This window comes from Neomonachus schauinslandi, chromosome 2, assembly GCF_002201575.2.
Source record: "Neomonachus schauinslandi chromosome 2, ASM220157v2, whole genome shotgun sequence".
NCBI lineage: Eukaryota > Metazoa > Chordata > Mammalia > Carnivora > Phocidae > Neomonachus > Neomonachus schauinslandi.
Genome location: NC_058404.1, coordinates 104863943 through 104884500, shown reverse-complemented (window position 1 = coordinate 104884500; position 20558 = coordinate 104863943). Strand labels below are relative to the sequence as shown.

Below are 20558 nucleotides of genomic sequence, written 5' to 3'. Positions count from 1 at the left end.
CAACTTGTGAATGCAAAGGAGAAGGGCTAGAAGGAAATTAAAGTGCTATTCCAGTGGACACACAAATGATAAGAAAGTCAAACAGCCTTCTTGCTGATATGGAGAAAGTTTCAGTGGTCTGGATAGAAGATCAAATCAGCCACAACATTCCCCTAAGCCAAACCTAATCCAGAGCAAAGCCCTAACTCTCTTCAATTCTCTGAGGGCTAAGAGAGGTGAGGAAGCTGCAGAAAAGTCTGAAGCTGGCAGAGGTTGATTCATGAGGTTTAAAGGAAAAAAGCCATCTCCAGGACATAAAAGTCCAAGGTGAAACAGCAAGTGCTGATGTAGAAGCTGCAGCAAGTTCTCCAGATCTAGCTAAGGAAATTCATGAAGGTGGCTACACCAAACTATAGATTTTCAATGTAGATGAAGCACATCCTATCGGAAGAAGATGCCATGTAGGACTTTCTCAGCTGGAGAAGGCATTTGCAAATATCTTCTTCCATTCACTAGGTTGCCTTTTTGTCTTGGTTTCCTTTGCTATGTAAAACCTTCCTTGTTTGATATAGTCTCATTTGTTTATTTTTGCTTTTGTTGCCCTTGCCTGAAGAGACAGATCCAAAAAATATCGCTAAGACTGATGTCAAAGAGTTTACTGCCTATGTTTTTTTCTAAGAATTTTATGGTTTCTGCTATTACATTTAAGTCTTTGATCCATTTTGAGTTTATTTTTGCACATGGTGTATGAAAGTGGTCCAGTTTCATTCTTTCCCATGTATCTGTCCAGTTTTCTCAACACCATTTATTGAAGAGACTGTCTTTTCGCCACAGTATATTCTTACCTCCTTTGTTGAAGATTAATTGACCATATAAGCACGAGTTTATTTCTGGGCTCTCTATTCAGCTGCATTGGTTTATGTGTCTGTTTTGTGCTAGTACCAACGTGTTTTGATTACTTAGCTTTGTAGTATAGTTTGAAAACAGGGAGTGTGATTCCTCCAGCTTTGTTCTTCCTTCTCAAGATTGCTTTGGTTATTCGGGGTCTTTTGTGGTCCCATGCAAATTGTAGTATTAGTTGTTCAAGTTCTGTGAAAAATGCCCTTGGTATTTTGATAGGGATTTCATTGAATCTACAAATTGCTTTGGGTACTATGGACATTTTAAAAAATATTAATCCTTCTAATCCATAAGCACAGGTAGATTTGTCCATTTACTGGTGTCTTCACTTTCTTTCACCATGTTTTACAGTTTTCAGAGAACAAGTCTTTTATGTCTTTGGTTACATTTATTCCTAGGTATTTATTCTTTTTGATGTAATTGTAAATGGGATTGTCTTCTTAATTTCTCCTTCTAGTAGTTTGTTATTAATGCACAGAAATGCCACAGATTTCTGTATATTAATTTTGTATCCTGTGACTTACTGAATTCATTTATTAGTTTTTTGATGGAGTTTTTAGACTTTTCTATATACAGTACCATGTCATCTGCAAATAGTGAGTTGTACTTTTTCCTTTCCAATTTGGATGCCTTTTATTTATTTATTTTTCTTGCTTGATTCTGTGGCTAGGACTTAGAATGTTCAATACAAATGGCATGAGTGGGCATCCTTGTCTTATCCCTAATTTTAGAGAAAAACTTTTCAGCTTTTCCATATTGAGTATAATGTTTCCTATGGGTTTGTTATATATGGCTTTTATTATGTTGAGGTATGTTCCTTCTCTACTCACTTTGTTGAGAGTTTTTTATCCTAAGTGCATGTTAAATTTTGTTAAATGCTTTTTTTTCACATCTATTGAGATGATCACATGATTTTTTCCATTCCTTTTATTAATGTGGTGTATCACATTGATTGATTTGCAGATATTGAACCATTCTTACATCTCTGGAATAATCCCACTTGATCATGGTGATCCTTTTAATGTACTGGTGAATTTGGGTTGCTAATATTTGTTAAGCATTTCTGCATCTATGTTCATCAGCAATATTGGCCTATAATTTTCTTTTTTTGTGGTGTTCTTTGCCTGCTTTTGGCATCATGGTAATGCTGGCCTCATAGAATGAGTTTAGAAGCATTTCTTTGCCCTCATTGGTTTTTGTTTTTTTGTGTTTTTTTTGGTAGCAATTTGAGAAAGATAGGTATTAACTCTTCTTTAAGTATTTGGTAGAATTCACTTGTGAAGCCACCGGGTCCTGACTTTTGTTTATTGGGAGGTTTTTTTTTTTGTTTTTGTTTTTTTTTTTTAATTACTGATTCAATTTCATCACTAGGAATTGGTCTGTTCAGATTTTCTATTTCTTTGTTGTTGGGTCTTGGAAAATTGTTATGTTTCTAAGAATTGACCCAATTTTCATTTAATCAACTGAGCCACCCAGGTGCATTTCTGTAGCATCTGTTGTAACTTCTCTTTCATTTCTAATTATGTTTCTAATTTTCATTTTTATTTGGGCCCTCTGGTTTTGTTTTGTTTTGTTTCATGATGAGTATGGCTACAGGTTTATCTATTTTGTTAGTCTTTTCAAAGAATCACTTCTTCATTTCATTGATTTTTCTATTGGATTTTTAGTCTCTATTCCATTTGTTTCCACTCTGAACTTTATTATGTCCTTCATTCTACCAACTTTGGGCTTTGTTTGTTCTTTTTCTAGTTCCTTTAAGCATAAAGTTAGATTATTTTTTGAACTTTTTCTTGTTTCCTGAGGTAGGCCTGTATGCTTTAAACTTCCCTCATAGACTTGCTTTTGCTGTGTCCCATAGATTTTGGAATGCTGTATCTCCATTTTCATTTGTCTCTAGGAGTTTTTTGATTTCCTCTTCGGTTTCTTCATTGACCCATTGGTTGTTTGGTAGCATATTGTTTAGCCTCTACGTGTTTGTGTTTTTTTCCACCTTTTTTCTTGTAATTGATTTAGAAATCAATTCCATACTGTTCTGGTGGGAAAAGATGCTTGATATATTTGCTTCTTACATTTATTGAGGCATATTTTTGGCCTAACATGTGACCTATCCTGGAGACTATTCCATGTGCACCTGAAAACAATGTGTATTCTGCTGTTTTTGTATGGAATGCTCTGTATGTATTTAGGCCCATCTTGACTAATCTGTCACTTGAAGCCAATGTTTCCTTATTGACTTTCTGTATGGATGATCTATCCATTTGATGTAAGTGGGTGTTAAAATCTTCTACTATTGTTGTATTACTGTCAATTTCTCCCTTTATGTCTGATAATATTTGTTTTATGTATTAAGCTGCCTCTATGTTGGGTGCACAGATATTTACAAGTGTCATACCCTCTTGTTGAAGTGATCCCTTTATCCTTATGTCATGCCTTTCTCTTTCTCTTGTTACAATCTCTGTTTTAAAGTCTATTTTGTGGGGTGTCTGGGTGGCTTAGTTGGTTAAGCATCCGATTCTAGGGTTTTGGCTCAGGTCATGATCTGAGTTGTGATTGAGCCCCATGTTGGGCCCTGCACTCAGGGCAGAGTCTGCTTGTCCCTCTCCATCTGCTCCTTCCCCCACTCTCTCTCGAATAAATAAAAAATCTTTTTAAAAAAGTCTATTTTGTTGTGTTTTATTTTTTTTTGCTTCATTTGCATGGAATATCTTTTCCCATCCTTTCATTTTCAGTCTGTGTATGTCTTTAGATCTCAAGTGAGTCTCTTGTAGGTAATGTGTAGGTGGGTCTTGTTTCTTTATCCATTCAGCCACATTATTTCTTTTGATTGGAGCATTTAGTCTATTTACATTTAATTATTGATAGATATGTACTTACTGACATTTTGTTGTTTTCTGGTTGTTTTTGTAGTTCTTCTCTGTTCCTTTTTCTCTTGCTTTCTTCTCTTATGATTTGGTGACTTTCCTTAGTGTTATGTTTTTATTCCTTACTCTCAATTTTTTGTGTATCTATTATAGGTACCTCATTTGTGGTTACCATAAGGTTCATATACAACGTCCTAGGTTTATACCAGTCTATATTAAGTTGATGGTCACTAGAGTTTGAGCACATTCTAAACCATTAGATTTTTACTCCACCACGTTTTGTTTTTGACATCATATTTTACACATATTTTGTGTATCCTTTGACTAATTATTGTAGATGTAGATGATTTTATTACTTTTGTCTTTTAACCTCCATAATAGTTATATAAGTGGTTGACCCAGTACCTTTACTATATGTTTACCCATACCAGTGAGATTTTTTTTCTTTAATAATTTTCTTATTGCTAATTATGACCTTTCCTTTTCTATTTAATGAAGTACCTTTAACATTTCTTGTAAGGCCAGTGTACTGGTGATAAACTCCTTTAGCTTTTGTTTGTTGACGAAACTCCTTATCTCTCCTTCAATTCTGAACGGTACCCTTTCCAGGTAGAGTATTCTTGGTTTTGTTTTTCTCCTTTCAGCTGTTTGAATATATCATACCATTCTCTTCTGGCCTATAAAGTTTCTGCTGAAACATAGGCTGATAGTTTTATAGGGGCTCCCTTGTATACAACTAGTTGTTTTTCTCTTGCTGCTTTTAAGATGATCTCTTTTAATTTTTGACACTTTGATTATAATGTGCCTTGGTGTGGGTGTCTTTGGGTTCATCTTTTTGGGGCTCTCTGTACTTCTGGAGTGGGGATGTTTTCTTCCTTCACAGGTTAGGAAAGTTTTTAGGCATTATTTCTTCAAACAGGTTTTCTGTCCCTTTCTCACTCTCTTCTCCTTCTGGGACCCCTATGTGAGTGTTAATATGCTTGATCTTATGCCTTAAACTATCCTCAGTTTTTAAAAATTCTCTTTCCTTTTTGTTCTGATTGGTTGATTTCCACAGCCCTGTCTTAGAGAAGTTGATCTGTTCTTCTGCATCATTTAATCTTCTGTTGATTCCCTCTAGGGTATTTTTTTTAAATGTTATCATTTTTATTATTTTTTTAAAGATTTTATTTATTTATTTGACAGAGAGATAGAGAGAGAGCACAGATAGTCAGAGTGGCAGGCAGAGGGAGAGGGAAAAGCAGGCTCTCCGCTGAGCAGTGAGCCTGATGCAGGGCTTGATCCCAGGGCCCTAGGATCATGACCCGAGCTGAAGGCAGATGCTTAACCAACTGAGCCACTCAGGTGCCCCTCCCTCTAGTGTATTTTTAATTTCAGTTATTGTATTCTTCAATGCAATAGGCTCTCTTTGTATTTTCTATCTCTTTGTTGAAGTTCTCATTGTATTCATCCATTCTACTCCCAAGATCAATAAGCATCTTTATGAAAATTTCTTTGAACTCTTTATCTGGTAGATTGTTTATCTCCATTTCACTTATTTATTTTCTGCAGTTTTATCTTGTTCTTTCATTTGGAACACATCCTTCTGTCTCTTCATTTTGCCCAATTCTCTGTTCGCTTCCATGGATTAGGTAGATCAATTATGTCTCCTTGTCTCGAAGGAGTGGCTTTATGTAGAAGGTGTCATGTGGGACCCTGTAGTGCAAACTCCCCTGGTCACCCATCCCCTCTGGTATGGCAGGGTGGAGGACCACCCACTGGTTGTGGTAGGGTGAGGTTACCTGGGGCAGTACCATTGTCCCCGAGGCCACCCATCAGGTGTGGTGGGGCGGAGCCACTTGGAAGGAGCACAGGCCAGGCTGGGTGGGCTTGGTACGGCAAGTCTGAAGGGAAATGCCAGGGCAGGGCAAGCAGTGCTAGCACTGGAGATGGAGAGTGTCAAAATGGCACCTGCTAGGTAGGGCAGCTACTCAGAGCTGCTAGGTAAAGGGGAGTGAAAAAAATGGCATCCACCAGTACTTCTATCCCTGCAGAAAGTTCCAACAGATCCCCAAATTAGTTCCATGCCCTAAATTCAGTCAGTTAAATTAGTCCATGAATCTCATTCACACGTAACACAGGCACTTTTCAAACTGTTGCTTCTGCTCTGGGACTCAAAGCAAGTGAGACTGTGCACATGCCCTTGAATTAGAGCAGAGTCTTGGTTTCCTACTGTCCTCTGGCTCTCCTGGACTTAAGCCCCAGTGGTTTTCAAAGCCAGATGTTATGGGAGCTCATCTTCGCAGTGCAGGTTTCCTGGATCATAGAGCCCGATACGGAGGCTGGACCCTTGTCCCTCAGAGAGGGCCTTTGCAATTGTGATATCCTCCCGTTTGTGGGTTGCCATGCTGGGGGGTGTGGGTCCTGAGTAGACAGCATCTCTGCCTCCCCTGGTTGTCTTGATGTGACTTCTTTATATCTTTAGTTCTGTAAAATCTTAGTTCTGCTAGTCTTCAGGTCATTCTCAGAGATAGTTGTTTTATATGTAGTTGTAGTTTTGGTGTGTCTGTGGAAGGCAGTGAGCTCTGGATCTTGATTGCAAATCCAAACATTCTATTTCTTGAAGCATTAATGTAGCCAAAACCTAGATGCAATCTTATCCTGCAGGTTGCTGAATTACGGTATAGGATGAAATCACAGGCTTGCCACATCTCTTACATGAAAAACTACACATATCCCAGACCATTCATTTTAGAATGTCTCTATATTATATAATTTCACAATGCCATACACTTTAAAGTTGCAGCTTTTTGTTTCTGGCTATAATCATATAATATTGAATAATTATAGTATATATTGTATATAGTCCTTCACTATTCAAATTCTAAGAGGGTAGAGACTTATTATTTACTGTCATGTGGAGCACCTAATATAATGTCCACATAGAGTAGGAGGCAAATATAAGTGTGTAAATGAAAATCTTTTTGTGCTCATCAAGACCTAACTAGTTCTCAATAATATTAAATGTAATTTAATTTGGCAAAGAGTTATAATAAATATGTTAACATTAATAATGAACCATGTTGTGTCAGAAACAATAGATATATGCTTTCTTACCCTATACATCAATTATTAATTTTATTTGCTTTAAGAAATTTTAAATTCCTTTCATCTGCACAATAAATATTTCATTACTGTAATATTTTCAAAATCAGCTTCAGTTTGTCTTAAGTCTCATTAAAATTTGATTCATTCACTTCCAAAAAACTCAGGACGGGAAAGCAATGACCCAAATCCACTTTTTAGCCACTCTGGCAAGAAGTTACCTAAAATGGTCAATTCTAGATTACTCCCCTCAAGTAGAGAACTGGTTATACCTTAAAAACAAAGGTTTCCATATGTTCTTAGGACACATGGGGCTTTTTTCGTCCAGATTTTTCACCTATTTGTTCCACTTAAACTAATTTTAAAAAATGAGTGTAGGGGCGCCTGGGTGACTCAGTCGTTAGGCGTCTGCCTTCGGCTCAGGTCATGGTCCTGGGGTCCTGGGATCGAGCCCCGCATCGGGCTCCTTGCTCTGCAGGAAGCCTGCTTCTCCCTCTCCCACTCCCCCTGCTTGTGTTCCCTCTCTCGCTGTCTCTCTCTGTCAAATAAATAAATAAAATCTTTTTTAAAAAAAATGAGTGTATACTTCCTTGAAGTGCACATTATTAGAATGGCTCAGGCAAAAAGACATGGAACATGACAGGACACATCAAGATCTTGCTGCTCTTACTACTAGATTTTGGGAACAGATTTTCCTCTCACTGTTACCACTACTATCAATAACTAATACTTCCTGGGGACATATGTACCAGGAACTCCAGTCACTACAACTCTGCAAGGTAAATTCTTTTATTATCCTCTTTTTACGGACAAAGAAACTGAGACACAAAGAGTCACAGATTTGTCTGAGATCACAGAGCTGGAAGTGGAAGCTAGTTCTTCTCCAGACCCATGAAGCTTTATATATGTCATCAACTAATAAATTATTTCTAGCTTCATAATCATTTTAAGGAATAAAGCAAGCAAAATCTTGTTGAATATTGAAGGAGCTTGAGTTGTGTTATTTCATGCTAGAGTATAGGCTCTCTAAAAGTCCCGATTTTCCAGAATCTAGTGATTGATTGATTCATTCAATCATTTAACAAGATACGTAAACCAGGTTCTTGTGAAGCCATCACTAAATGGTAGCTATGATGATGATGATGGTGATAAGGATGGCTCAAGAACAGGCTGGTGGTGAAGACACACACATAAATAATTGAAATACAGGGCGCCTGAGTGGCTCAGTCGTTAAGCGTCCACCTTCGGCTCTGGTCATGATCCCAGGGTCCTGGGATTGAGCCCCGCATCGGGCTCCCTGCTTGGCGGGAAGCCTGCTTCTCCCTCTTCCTTTGCCTGCCACTCTGCCTCTTTATCTTTCTGTCAAATAAAGAAATAAAATCTTTAAAAAAAATAATTGAAATAAATAGTTTTTAAAGTGCAATGACACACAAACAATGAATCATGGAACACTACATCAAAAACTAATGATGTAATGTATGGTGATTAACATAACATAATAAAAAACCAAAAAGAATATTAAAAAAAAGTGCAATGACACAAATATGTTAGTTTGCACATGATCCATAACAACACAACGATAGGGAACGTAAGTACACGTTTAACTTCTCTTTTTAGTCACTCGTGATGGTTAAGTTTTTGTCTCGACTGGACAGCAGGTGCCCAAATTAAACATTATTTCTGGGTATGTCTGTGAAAGTATTTCTGGATAAGATCAGCATTGAATTAGTGGACTCAGTAGACTACCCTTCCCAGTGTGGGTGGGCATCATCCATCTGTTTAGGGTCTGAATAGAACAAAAGATGGAGGAAGGAGGAGTCCGCCCCTTTTTGCTTCCTATGGAGTTGGGATATTTCATCTCATCTTCTCAGGCCCTGGGACTCGGATTTCAACCATCAGCTCCTCTGTTCTCAGGCCTTTAGACTTACACTGAATTATACCACTGGTTTTCCTGGGTCTCCAGCCTTGCAGACAACAGACTGCTGGATTTCTCAGCCCCCATTAATAGTGTGAGCCAATTCCTCAGAATAAATCTCTCACCTACTGGTTCTGTTTCTCTGGAGAACCCTGGCTAATATAATCACATATTTTTCTAAAATCAAAGAGAATCTATCCTGAGCATTATCAGTGCCTTACATAAGACAAATGACAGACTTTTTTATTCAACTATTTCTTCTTATGAAGGCTTCTACACAAGTGTAGAGGGTACCTCTTTGTTTACTTAATAGAAAAATAAGACAAGGAAATAAACTATTTATAAAGTGTATAGTCTCCTTGAAGCCCAAAAAGCATGTGTCCATGGAAAAATAATACACTTGGGTAAGGTAAATAAAAGAATCATTTAAAAATTATTGAGTTTCTTATTTTTGGTGGATGTCTCATGAAAAAGGTTTATATTTAGCCTGCGGCAAAGTCTTTGGTAACCTCAGAAGAAAATAAAGACATGTGGCTACATGGCTACACAATCTGCTCAATTGTATAATCTTTATATGAAAAAGGTCACACTGCTATAAAAGGCATTCTACCTGCCTTAGGTCTGAAGTATCAAATCTCGAGAGTGAAAGTAAAAATTACGAAAACGACTCCTAACAGCCAACTGTTAAGAAAAGGCTCCTTATTCAGAAAGTTATTTGTTAAAATAAGTTTGAATAGAAGAGCAGATACTGAACTTGGTCTTCCATAAAATTTCAAATTCTTCCAGTTAGCGTCAGTGTTTTATAAAGGCATTTTGTTACATTACTCCTGATGTTTATTCAATATAAATGTTAGGAGGAAAAGAGATTTTCCTCAATGATCCATTCTTCAAGGAAATTACCTTCAAGGATAAAATTAATGTAAGATATCTGATGAGTTAATTGGTAGCGACAAGGAGAGATGCTTGCTCAGTTAGGGGTTTAAGCTCCCCGTATCAGTCCCTGATCCCTATCCCCCAACTAGCGGGGGACCATTTTACACAGAGCAGAGCAGTTTGGTTTCCAGGTCTCTGAATAAAGCCGTTTGACAGTCATCACATTATACTTTACAGAAGCCTAATGTCTCTCTTCCCCACTTTTAACATGCACAGAAAATATGTTCTTAAAGAAAAAAAAATCCACACCATTTACAAGCCTGTTAGGATTTATCTTTCTCTAAGAGGGAAGTGAATCCAAATGCATAGGAGAAAGAAATTTACTTAAACAAAGGGAGGTGAATATTCAAAGAACCAAATCTTATAGAGAATAAAGAAGCGAATAAGGCAAAGCAGGACTGGATTAGCATATTTTCTTTAATAACTACATCAACATGTTTTGTGATTTTTCCTTCTTTCTAACATTATATAAATGTAATCTTATAAATCTCAATAGCAAAGAGGCACAGAATGTAAAAAATAATGAGCATACAGTTTTCAAAACCATGTAATGATGGCACATGATAATGTCAAGACTCTGACAAAATGTATATATGCTTGTAAGTAAAACCTTCAAGGTAAATTTATGACTACAGTTAGGAATAATTAGTGCAGATCTGGTCAACATCTAGTTAGTATATAAGAAGTTCAAGAACGGCACCACTATACTTTGGAGCTAAGATTACCGTTGGAAGTAATTCACTAGGAAAATCAAAGCAGACAAGATAAGATTAGCTTGCCAAAGGAAAGCAGGAAGAATCAAACAGAATCTATTAAGTCTTGCCAATGTGGAAAAGATATGGCCCAGTTAATGTTGTAGACACCTATAAAAATGAATGTATCAACTGATGGTGTACAGGAAGTCCAAAGGACCCAGATGGTTTCAGGGTAATTCTAGCACCTGTTTGAGGAAGAAGGAATCTTCCTGAATGCCATAGGTTACTACAGTTCAGTGACACTGGTTATCGAGATCATAACGCCAACTCTGTTATTATCGGCTCAAAATTTTCCATTTATAATTTGACTATCCATATACAGATTTTCCCCAAAAGTGAGGGAATGTGATGATCATCTTGATACAAGGAATCGGATCGATACTCTGACACTGACTTTTAGGCATCAGAGATTTGGGTCAGGGAGCAGCTCTGCCCTTTCCTGCTGTCACCTGTCACGCACACACCTGGTAAGAGCGTTCATGTGACGTTTCTGGCTCTGAAAGGTTAAGGTCAAGATGAAGTAAATTCTCTCCTAAGAAATGCTGCCTAAGAAGTCAGCTTCTTCCTCTCTCACTATATTGATGCAGAAAACCTTTCAGGATACAAAAGGGCCTGTTTGCTTTTAAATACATTATGTATGATTGCAGAAATTGACATAAAGCAGAAGCTCTACGGACTGCACTGAATAAGCACGGACTCCATGGCAAAACTGAGAAGCTTATTTTAAAAAACTAAACTCTAATACATATTTATTTACTATCCCTCTAACAAGAGAGGAAGGCAGAAAAGGCAATCAGTCCATCAAATATCCAGTTACTGGAACTAAACATTGATTACTTTCTGATTATCTTAACTAATAATTTTCTAATAACCATGACCAGGCAGCTGGGGTCCATTTATTTTTATGTGATCAACTTGTGACTAATGATCATTAAAAGGTATATGGTAGAATGCTTAGTTTAAGGCCTTATTTCTGCGATACCCAATTCTAAGTCAAGAGAAATTAGATTAAAAACTCAAGTAAAACAAGGAAAAAAAAAAATAAGGACTCTGAGTTTCCTGTCAACTTCGTTATACTTCTGTTGTAGTTAGAGAACTTTTCTGGACACAGGCATAAATATTCAGCATCCTGAAGTATATTATTTAATTCAAGAACTAATTTGTAAAAATAAAAGTTAAGAATACATTAAACAGCTTTTCGATTTATTTTAGGTTTTAAATTGAGACAAATCATCAGATACACGACAAAGGCAGCAACTCCGGCCATCGCTGGATAACGCAGACACCTGTGTACTTGAGGCTGTGAAGGAATTTTTATTCGGTTGCTAGAAAACCAGCATTGCATTCAGTTGCTGAATTTCAACCAGTTTAAATAAAGAACTCGACCTACAAGCTTATAACCCTAAATTTCTCAATGCAGCTGCCAGAAATCTATTTTCCGAATGAAACAACAGATGGTTTTGAACAATACTCCAATATGGCAACTTTCAGTTACTCCAAAGGGTTTTTCTCTTGTTAAAATTATAAAAATAACTGAGAAAATAACTTCCAAATTTTTTCTGAAGGACTGCTATTTTCAAAGTGAAAAGCAAAGTTTAATAACCTAAGTGATTTTTCCAGCATTACCTTTAGACGTTGCTCTATTTGCTAGTTTTTATTTATCTAAAACAACACATGGCAGAGTGTATCCTTGCCCTCATTTTAGAACTGATTTAACACTCTCGCAGTGCCTGCAGGCACTTCAAGATGTATCTTTCCATGTGATAATTTCCAACTCACAGTATGCTTTTAGTTCAAAACTTCATCATTCTGGGAGGATTAGACAAACAGGCCAATTAAGACTGATGTGAAAGATATTTAAAACATATAAACCTTTGTAAATAATTGAAAAACTGCTCATTCCTTCGAATACCATCGTCAACAAAATAAATACAGCCCATATAGCCTCCGAATAAGGCTAACCCCAAATGAAGAAGTGTAACCTTTCAGGACAAATCACCTCAAGTTCCTTAAACTGTTCTTGGCAAATGACTCCACTTCCTACTCACTGATTTAATTGAGAATGTCTGTAAATTCTCATCCTTCCTTCCTTTCCAGCTCATTGCCTCTCCAGTGTTGTGCAACGGAGTGTGGGCTCTGGATGTGGGCTTCCTGGATTGAGTACTCGCACCATCACTTACCACCCGGGAGATCCTGAGATCCTCTCAACCTCAAAATCCTCGAATTCCAAATGCTAATGGGTACTGACCTCATGGGGTTGCTGTGGACTAAATACACTTAGTTAACACATGCAGAGAACTTCAGAGATGCCAGGTGTACGGTAAGTGCTCAATAAATGAAGCTACTATTATTACTATTATTTTTTAAAGTTTTTTAAAGATTTTATTTATTTGTCAGAGAGAGAGCACAAGCAGGGGAAGCGGCAGGCAGAGTGAAAAGCAGGTTCCCCGCTGAGCAGGGAGCCCGATGCGGGACTTGATCCCAGGACTCTGGGATCATGACCTGAGCCGAAGGCAGACGCTTAACCGACTGAGCCACCCAGGCACCCCTACTATTATTGTTATGATCCCTTCCCTCTTGTCTCGCTCAATGCCTAGGCTGCTCCAGTGTCTAGATCTCTTCCCTGCCTTGTACTCACTCGATCCCCTACCTTTGCCCTCTGTCCAAGCGCATGCTGGTTCTCTAGCTTGTGAGCAACCCTGCGCACACAACAACAAAGCAAACCAAAACAAAAAACTTCACACGGTTCAGCCAACACCCTTCATTACTACTTCTCCACTCCCTCTTTTACACAAAACTCATCTTTTGAAACTAGGCTATGATTCATTTTCTCCATTTTGTCACCATTCACTCTTACCTCCGGCAGTTTTACACCTAAAGCTGCTTCCTCAACAATCACGTGATCACAGAGTCCAGCAGCCTTCTCTCAGTCCTTTTTCTCAACCTTCCTACCACTGATGCACCCTCCTTCCTCTTTGAAACTCATCCCTTTGCCTTCTGTGCCACTGCCACATCCTAAATCTTCCTCCCTGCTCACCTACCACTCCTCCACCTCAGCCAGGTTCCTTTCCTACTCCTTCCATCGAAACCCAGATTCCCAAGAGTTCTGCCCTCAGTCTTCCATACCCCCCTCCCAACTGCTCCACTCCCATCGGATCCCCCAAACCCCATGGCGGGACCTCCAAATCACCATCTCTGATTCAGCCCCTCCCCACGCTAGTCCTGCCTCTGCTGACTGTTGGAAGACCTACATCTGGTGGTTCCACCAGCGCCTCACACTTACTACGTTCTCGGTCAAACTTACCACTTCCCTTTCTTAACATTTCCACTCTTGTCAGTTAATGGCACCATCATTCTTTGAATTACGAAGGTCAAAGCATTTCACTCATCTTTAATCTTCTCTCTCCCTAATGGCTCATAACAGTACAGTGGTCTGCGCGTGAGCTAGACCATAAGAGTTTGTACCTGACTTCCCCCACTTTCTGCCAGTGTGACCTTGAGCACGTCAACTTGGCTTCTCTAGCTTCAGGGTGGCCTTCATAACACAGCTGTGCAGATTACATAAGGAAATGTACATAAGGCCACAGAAAGGTGGCATGTGGCCAGCTATGCTGATGATGACAACGAAGAAGAATCTCATCCATCTGTTCGCACTTTCCTCATTCTTTACAGACTCTCGTCACATCTCGTGTAGACCTTCTCCATGTTGTCCCAAGTAAATTTCAACTCGGAAGGCCACTTGCCTTTGTTGTCAATGTGTAAGTGCCTCAAATTTTCATTAATCTCAACCAAGACCTAGAACATTTAACATTCTACTTACATATCAGTATGTTTTTTTCTCATAACATACTAAATAAAAAATGTAATGAGAATTCAGGAACTGACCTTATTTGAACCCAGTTTCAAAGAACATTCCATAAGCCACATGGTCAGACATTAAAATCACTCTCAATTCCCGATAGGGCAGAGCAGGTTATCGGCAACAAACTACAAAATCTTTGTTGTCATTACCCTTACCAAGCCTCCACCTCATGGTCACCTGTTCACATTTCCCCAGGAACTGAAAGGTAAGTTTAGTTTTGGCCTAAAAAAGATGTAACATTACTGGGAAAAAAAAAATCAGAATCATATAATGTATTATAAAGTCAGTAAGTTATCTTTTGCTTTGTTATCATCAGTGACTTTGTGGCCCTACAAGAAAGTAGAATTGATTAAATATTTTTATGAATGTCCATCTAAATATTTACCACATTTAATTCAATGGGACCATTGTTATTAGAAGGAGTTATCCTAAGAGAACCATGTTTATGTACTAATTAGATGTCGGCACTTAGTCACTTTTACAAAGAAAGGGGAGCATTACCGCTAAGGATTGGAGCTCTCTTGTTTCTTCTTCTGCTGCTGAAGCGTGATATGACAGAACCTACAGGGTAAGAAACAAAGGAAAACAGGTTATCCAAGAGAGGACTACCGAATGTAGACTTTGACAGTGTCAAGCTTGAGATTCTGCTAAAACTTCCTGGAGACAGAACTAGACGCCCCAGAATGTCAAATCTTGTTTCCTACTTTCTTGAACAGAGAGAAAAAATCCCAGATTTCCATTCAATTGCGTGTTTCAGAAGACAAAAAGTTATACTCCCTATGTTCAGAGAAAGTCTTGTCACTTTTATTCTGACACCATTGATACAGAGAGCACATTATTTATCAGCCATGCTACTGGCTCAACCTTGGCAGAAAGCTTATTTTGTACTGCTTTTTTTTCTTTTTGTACTGCTTTTTAAAAAAATAATAGTGACTTCAGGTATTTTTAACCTGTGTATAGAATTAAGAAAAAAAATCTTTGCATACACTGACATTTTAACATTGATATTTGGAAAGAAAGTAGTCTATAAGTGGTCCTCAGTTGAGGCCCATAACCAGTGTAGAATTTCATAAAGAAAAATTGCATGGCTAGAATGTAATGTCATACAGATTCAGGGATTCCTTCCCACTCCTAGGATTCAAGAGCTGAGAAGTGTAGCGCTGGCCTATAAATCCCTCTGTTAACATCTGAGCACACCGAGGCACAGGTGTTCTCATGACTTGGCAGCAAGCTCACACTTAGTGAGAGGACAGGGACGCCTGGGACCCTGCTTTCAATTCCTAATCTAGTACGCTTTCTGTTACCTGAGTAGAGTTAAAAAGACAGGCTTACTATTTTCTTATACCTTAACGTAAGAATCCTTAATTCCCAATTTCGGAAGTAATAACTTCAAAGTAATGGGATAATATTTCAGGCATTCTTTTGAGCCGAGGTAGTGGTCATACTTAAAATGTCTTCCATATTTTAAAAAAATTTTTTTTGAAAGTTCATTTTTGACAGACACACATAGATTTACTAAAACCCCCAAATATTTTAGCATGACTGATAAGGAGGTGAGGCATTTTCAGATTTTAAATGGGGACTCGAGTAATTGAGCAGCCTGGACTAGTTTTCCTTGATCCAGTCTTTAAAATTTTAATCAATTCAAAATCTAAAATGGTATATATGTCTATCTTGTGATTCAGTGCTACATGGGATTTGTCTTCGTATTTGAACCATTAAGCACTAGGAAACCCCAGGAAACTTGGAGCTACTGTCTTCTGTTTACATGAAATTGATGGGTCACGGTGGCTAATTCATTGCTGCTGGGACCACAGAGCTAGTTTGTTGAGGAAAGCGAAGACTGTGGCCATGCACTAGTCTAATATAAATAAATGCAATACAACACAGATGAATGGACATGGGAATAACATGCCATTCTAAATTTAAAAAAAAATAGATGTTGTCTCACTGAAGGTAAAAATAGCACTTTACTCAGGGTCGTAAGGAATAATTTTGCTAATACGGGCACACCTCAGAGATATTGCAAATTTGTTTCCAGACCACTGCAATAAAGCCATTATCATAACAGAGTGAGTCAAATGAATTTTTTGGTTTCCCAGTGCACGTAAAAGTTATGTTGACACTATACTGTAGTATACTAAGTGTGCAATAGCACTATGTCTAAAAAAGCAATGTAATACCTTATTTAAAAAATACTTCATTGCTTAAAAAAAAATGGAACCCATCACCTGAGCTTTCAACAGGTCCTAATCACTATCACACAACACCCCAACAAATATAATAATAATGAAAAAGCCTGAAATATTGTGAGAATTATCAAAATGCAACACAGAGACATGAAGTGAGCAAATGCTGTTGGCAAAATGATGCTGACAGACTTGCTCAACATAGGGTCGCCACAGACTGCCAGTGTGTGAAAAATGAAGTATCCGTGATGGGGCGATAAAGCAAAGCACCACAAAATAAGGTATGTCTGTACCTGTGAGCATTAGAACACAGAGTAAGCACATTTGATAAAGGTTAGCTATTATTATTGTTGTTGTTTTATTGTCATTATAATGATCATGGCTTCCAGGTCAAAATAATTCACCGTCCTAAGAAAACCTGAGGAGTTTGTGTCCCTGGCTTTTATCCAGTGCCTCATAAGGACAGGAAAATCTTTTTCAAGGTTAAACTTGTAAGCATAGATAGGACTTCTCATAGTGAATTGAAATAATTGCTTATACTAAGTAAAAGCCTAATTACTCCCATATTTAACTAAAGTAAAACTACAGTGGAAAAATAAATCTCAATCAGGAAAATATTTGAAGATTTTGAGCTAAATTACATAATATCTGGAATTTGCTTCAAAAATATCAATGGATTAAAGCAGAAGAAGAGTGCAGAGAAGTGAGCAAGTGTATGAAGGAATGAGATCAGCCATGGGTCAATAATTATTAAAGACGGCTAATGAGTACATGGGCGCTCACTAAGCTATTCTCTCTACTTCTGTATATGCTTGCAATTTTCCATAGTAAAAAGTTTTACAAAAGATAATTTCTAATTGATAACTGGCTTAGATTCACTTCAGTACAAAACCATGGAAACTATAAAAAATTTGATTAAAAATTATATACATATACACACATGAACACACATGTGTATACATGTATATACATGCATGAAACTACATGTGCATATGTATTGTATAAATGTAACTTGAGGTATACGTGTGCATACATACACACATCCGTATATTTGTGTGTATATATGTACACGTACATGTATTTGAAAAAGATTTCCACTGGCTTATAATCCACGATCTCTTATATGTTACTATGGCAAAACTATTAGTGTTATATATTCATTTTAGAAAATAAAGTATACCATCTTGGTTACTGGTAAATTTTTACTTATAATGCATATCTTTTGAGCTACTTAGGTAAGGTATTATTTAGAGGATTGGAGGAAAAGTTACCATATTCCAAACACTGATACCCAGTGATCTCAATCAACTAAATAAGAGTAGGCATACACTCAAATATACTTCACACCAGTGTGTGAGTAAGTAGAGACATTTGCCCTTCTGAAGTCTATTTCCCTTAACTGGTCTCTGATGTAAGAAATTTCTGTGTTATACAAAGTGAACATTTTCAGGCAGTTCGTGGAAATCATCTGGAAAGGGCTGGCCCCGCTCAGGTAGGGTAGTCCTGGGAGGGAGCTTGCCTGAGGTCAGTGCCCCCAACCAGTGGCTCACTGGCTGCCTGCACATTCAGAATCACTTGGGGGAGCTCTGGAATAATGCAGATTCCCAGCCTCTACCCAAGACTTAGGAATCAGGATTTTCAGAAGTGGGATCTGCAAATCTGTCATCTGAAAGGGTTTCCTATGCCTCACTTCTGATTCTCTGAGTGCTTAGGGTTTCTGTTTTTGTCTTTTAAGATGTGTGACTACAACTGTGCACAAGGAGATGGGGAGGCTCAGGCAATGGGAAAGGGACAGGCTGCAGTGACAGCAGACGTCTGTGTGACTGGATTCTTAAGGTCGAAGGAGTGAAGGTTAAGGTCGAAGGAGTGAAGGTTAAGGTCGAAGGAGTGAGGGACAACCAGTCCGAGTTCTGGTTTGGTCATACGACCTTTGATAAGTTTCTACAATATTCTGGGTCCCAGTTTCCTTAGCTGTTTAAATGAGGAACTAAGGATTCAGTCTGATTCTCTGAGGAGACAGTGACCCCATGAGTCGTTCTGGGGGAAAGGGCAGAAGCTGAGTGTGTGGCCACAGAGACGGACAGGGTCCCACATGCGCCAGCCCACCTCCAGTGTGACCATTTGCTTGGCCATGGCTCTCTCCACCGCTTCATACATCTGTGTGTTCTGGATCCCCAAGCCACAAAAGATGACAAAAGCCTCCAGAAACTGTTCATCATTTTGGTTGAAAGGCTTAACCTTGCCAGTATTCTCCTCCATCTTATTAACAAGTTGGCAAACCCCTATAACAATCCAAGAAATTTGAGTAAATATTATTATTAATTATTATAGTTTTTATTGCCTTTAACTCACATCCCGCCCCCAACCCCTGCCAAAGATTGTCTTACACTTTCCTCTTAGGAATGCTTGGAATCTTCAAAGAAGCAAACAGATCCTCACAAATATAAACTAGAAAAGTAAACTGAATTACTTTACATGAGAACTTGTTTCACACATGTTGTCTGTGTTCAAAAAAATCCTAGAGTACTATTTTCTTCCAGACTCGGTCACAAATTTTAGATCAGTTGAGTCCCCAAAGACAATTTGTCCTTTGGAGACTAATTGGATTTTTGTACACTTGCCAAGAGAACAATTTTGATGCACATCAGAATTTTGGGTCACACAGACTGCCTTTCTTGACTGAGAAACTAAAAGTTAAAAAACACAATTACATATAAAATAGAATGCAGAAAACAGGCAATTCACATAAACAGTCTCAAATTTCAAATTCTGCATCCAGAGATGCAGAGAATCCTATTTGCAAATCCTATTTGCAGACAACTTTGGATACTACAAATAAATGCAAATAAAAATGACTATTTGTTTAGAAATAAAAGCAGGACTAATCTTTGAAGAAAATCATAACCTCCTAAATCCTGACTTCTCTTAGAAGGTCAAAGATATAGTCAATATAAATGGAAAATCACATCAACATTATGGTAAATCTTTACAACTAGTTCTATGGGATTCAGACCCTAGTAGGCTGCTCTTTGAAGGGTTTGGGCACCTCCTACCTCTGGGTTTAACAAGTGTTGTTAAATCCTTATTTCTTCTGTTTCTAAATATATAATCACAGAGTTCCACCGTGTGCCCACTGTGGGGCGGGTATTGCGCTAAAACCTTCAGGACACAACGTGATCGCTAGGCCTTACGATCTACGCCGTGAGGCAGGTGTGACCATCCCCATTTTACAGATGAAAAAACTGAGTCTTAGAAAGGTTAAGTCATTTGCTCAAGGCCACCTAGCTGGTATGCTTAGATCTAAAATTCAAACCCCAGGGGCGCCTGGGTGGCTCAATCAGTTAATGTCTGCCTTCGGCTCAGGTCATGATCCCGGGGTCCTGGGATCGAGCCCCACATCGGGCTCCCTGCTCCGCGGGAAGCCTGCTTCTCCCTCTCCCACTCCCCCTGCTTGTGTTCCCGCTCTAGCTGTCTCTCTCTCTGTCAAATAAATAAATAAAATCTTCAAAAAAATTAAAAATAAATAAAATACAATTCAAACCCCAGCTCGGGCCAGTCCCCAAGGCCACTGTTTCCCACACACTGCTGCTCTGTGCCCTTGTACCTCCTTCCGGTCATTGCGGGCAGTCCCCTGACTGCATTTCGCTTGCTCACACCTTGGCCCGTGCTTTTCCACCGGCCTCCACTGCTCCCCACATGCTCTTTGCTGTGATTCAGTGGACACCTCAATCTCCTTCACCAAAGCTCCTGGAGGCGGCCCAGTTCCCAGGTGAGGCAGGCACTTCTCTTTCCTTTGCCCTTAAGATGATCACTCGGTATGTGTCTTTCTCCCACCGGCTCATTGCACTAAATTCAACTCCTGAAACCAGTGTTAACACTATATATGAACTAACTAGAATTTACATAAAAATTTGGAGAGAGAAAAAAAAATGACCACTCGGTATATCATGGAGGATTTATTCCTGGCTCTCTTTCTAGGCTGTACGTATCTTGGGCCTAGAGATTTTATTTTTTCAGTCCCACTTCCTCAGCTAGCAAAATGCCTGACCTATAGCAGGAACTCGAAAAATGTTTACTGAG

The 20558-nt window shown here is 38.5% G+C and overlaps 1 protein-coding gene across 2 annotated transcripts in view; it reads right to left on the bottom strand.

Annotated features, from left to right (window-relative positions):
- The window catches only part of PDE5A (phosphodiesterase 5A), a 142524-nt gene that overhangs the window by 40346 nt on the left and 81620 nt on the right, over window positions 1–20558 (bottom strand). For both annotated transcript variants that reach the window (XM_021684518.1, XM_021684519.1), the window contains exons 10-11: window positions 18585–18760; window positions 14791–14850 (exon numbers count right to left, since the gene is read on the bottom strand). In XM_021684518.1, coding sequence (XP_021540193.1) covers window positions 14791–14850; window positions 18585–18760 — 236 coding nt within the window. The remainder of the gene's footprint in view (window positions 1–14790; window positions 14851–18584; window positions 18761–20558) is intronic.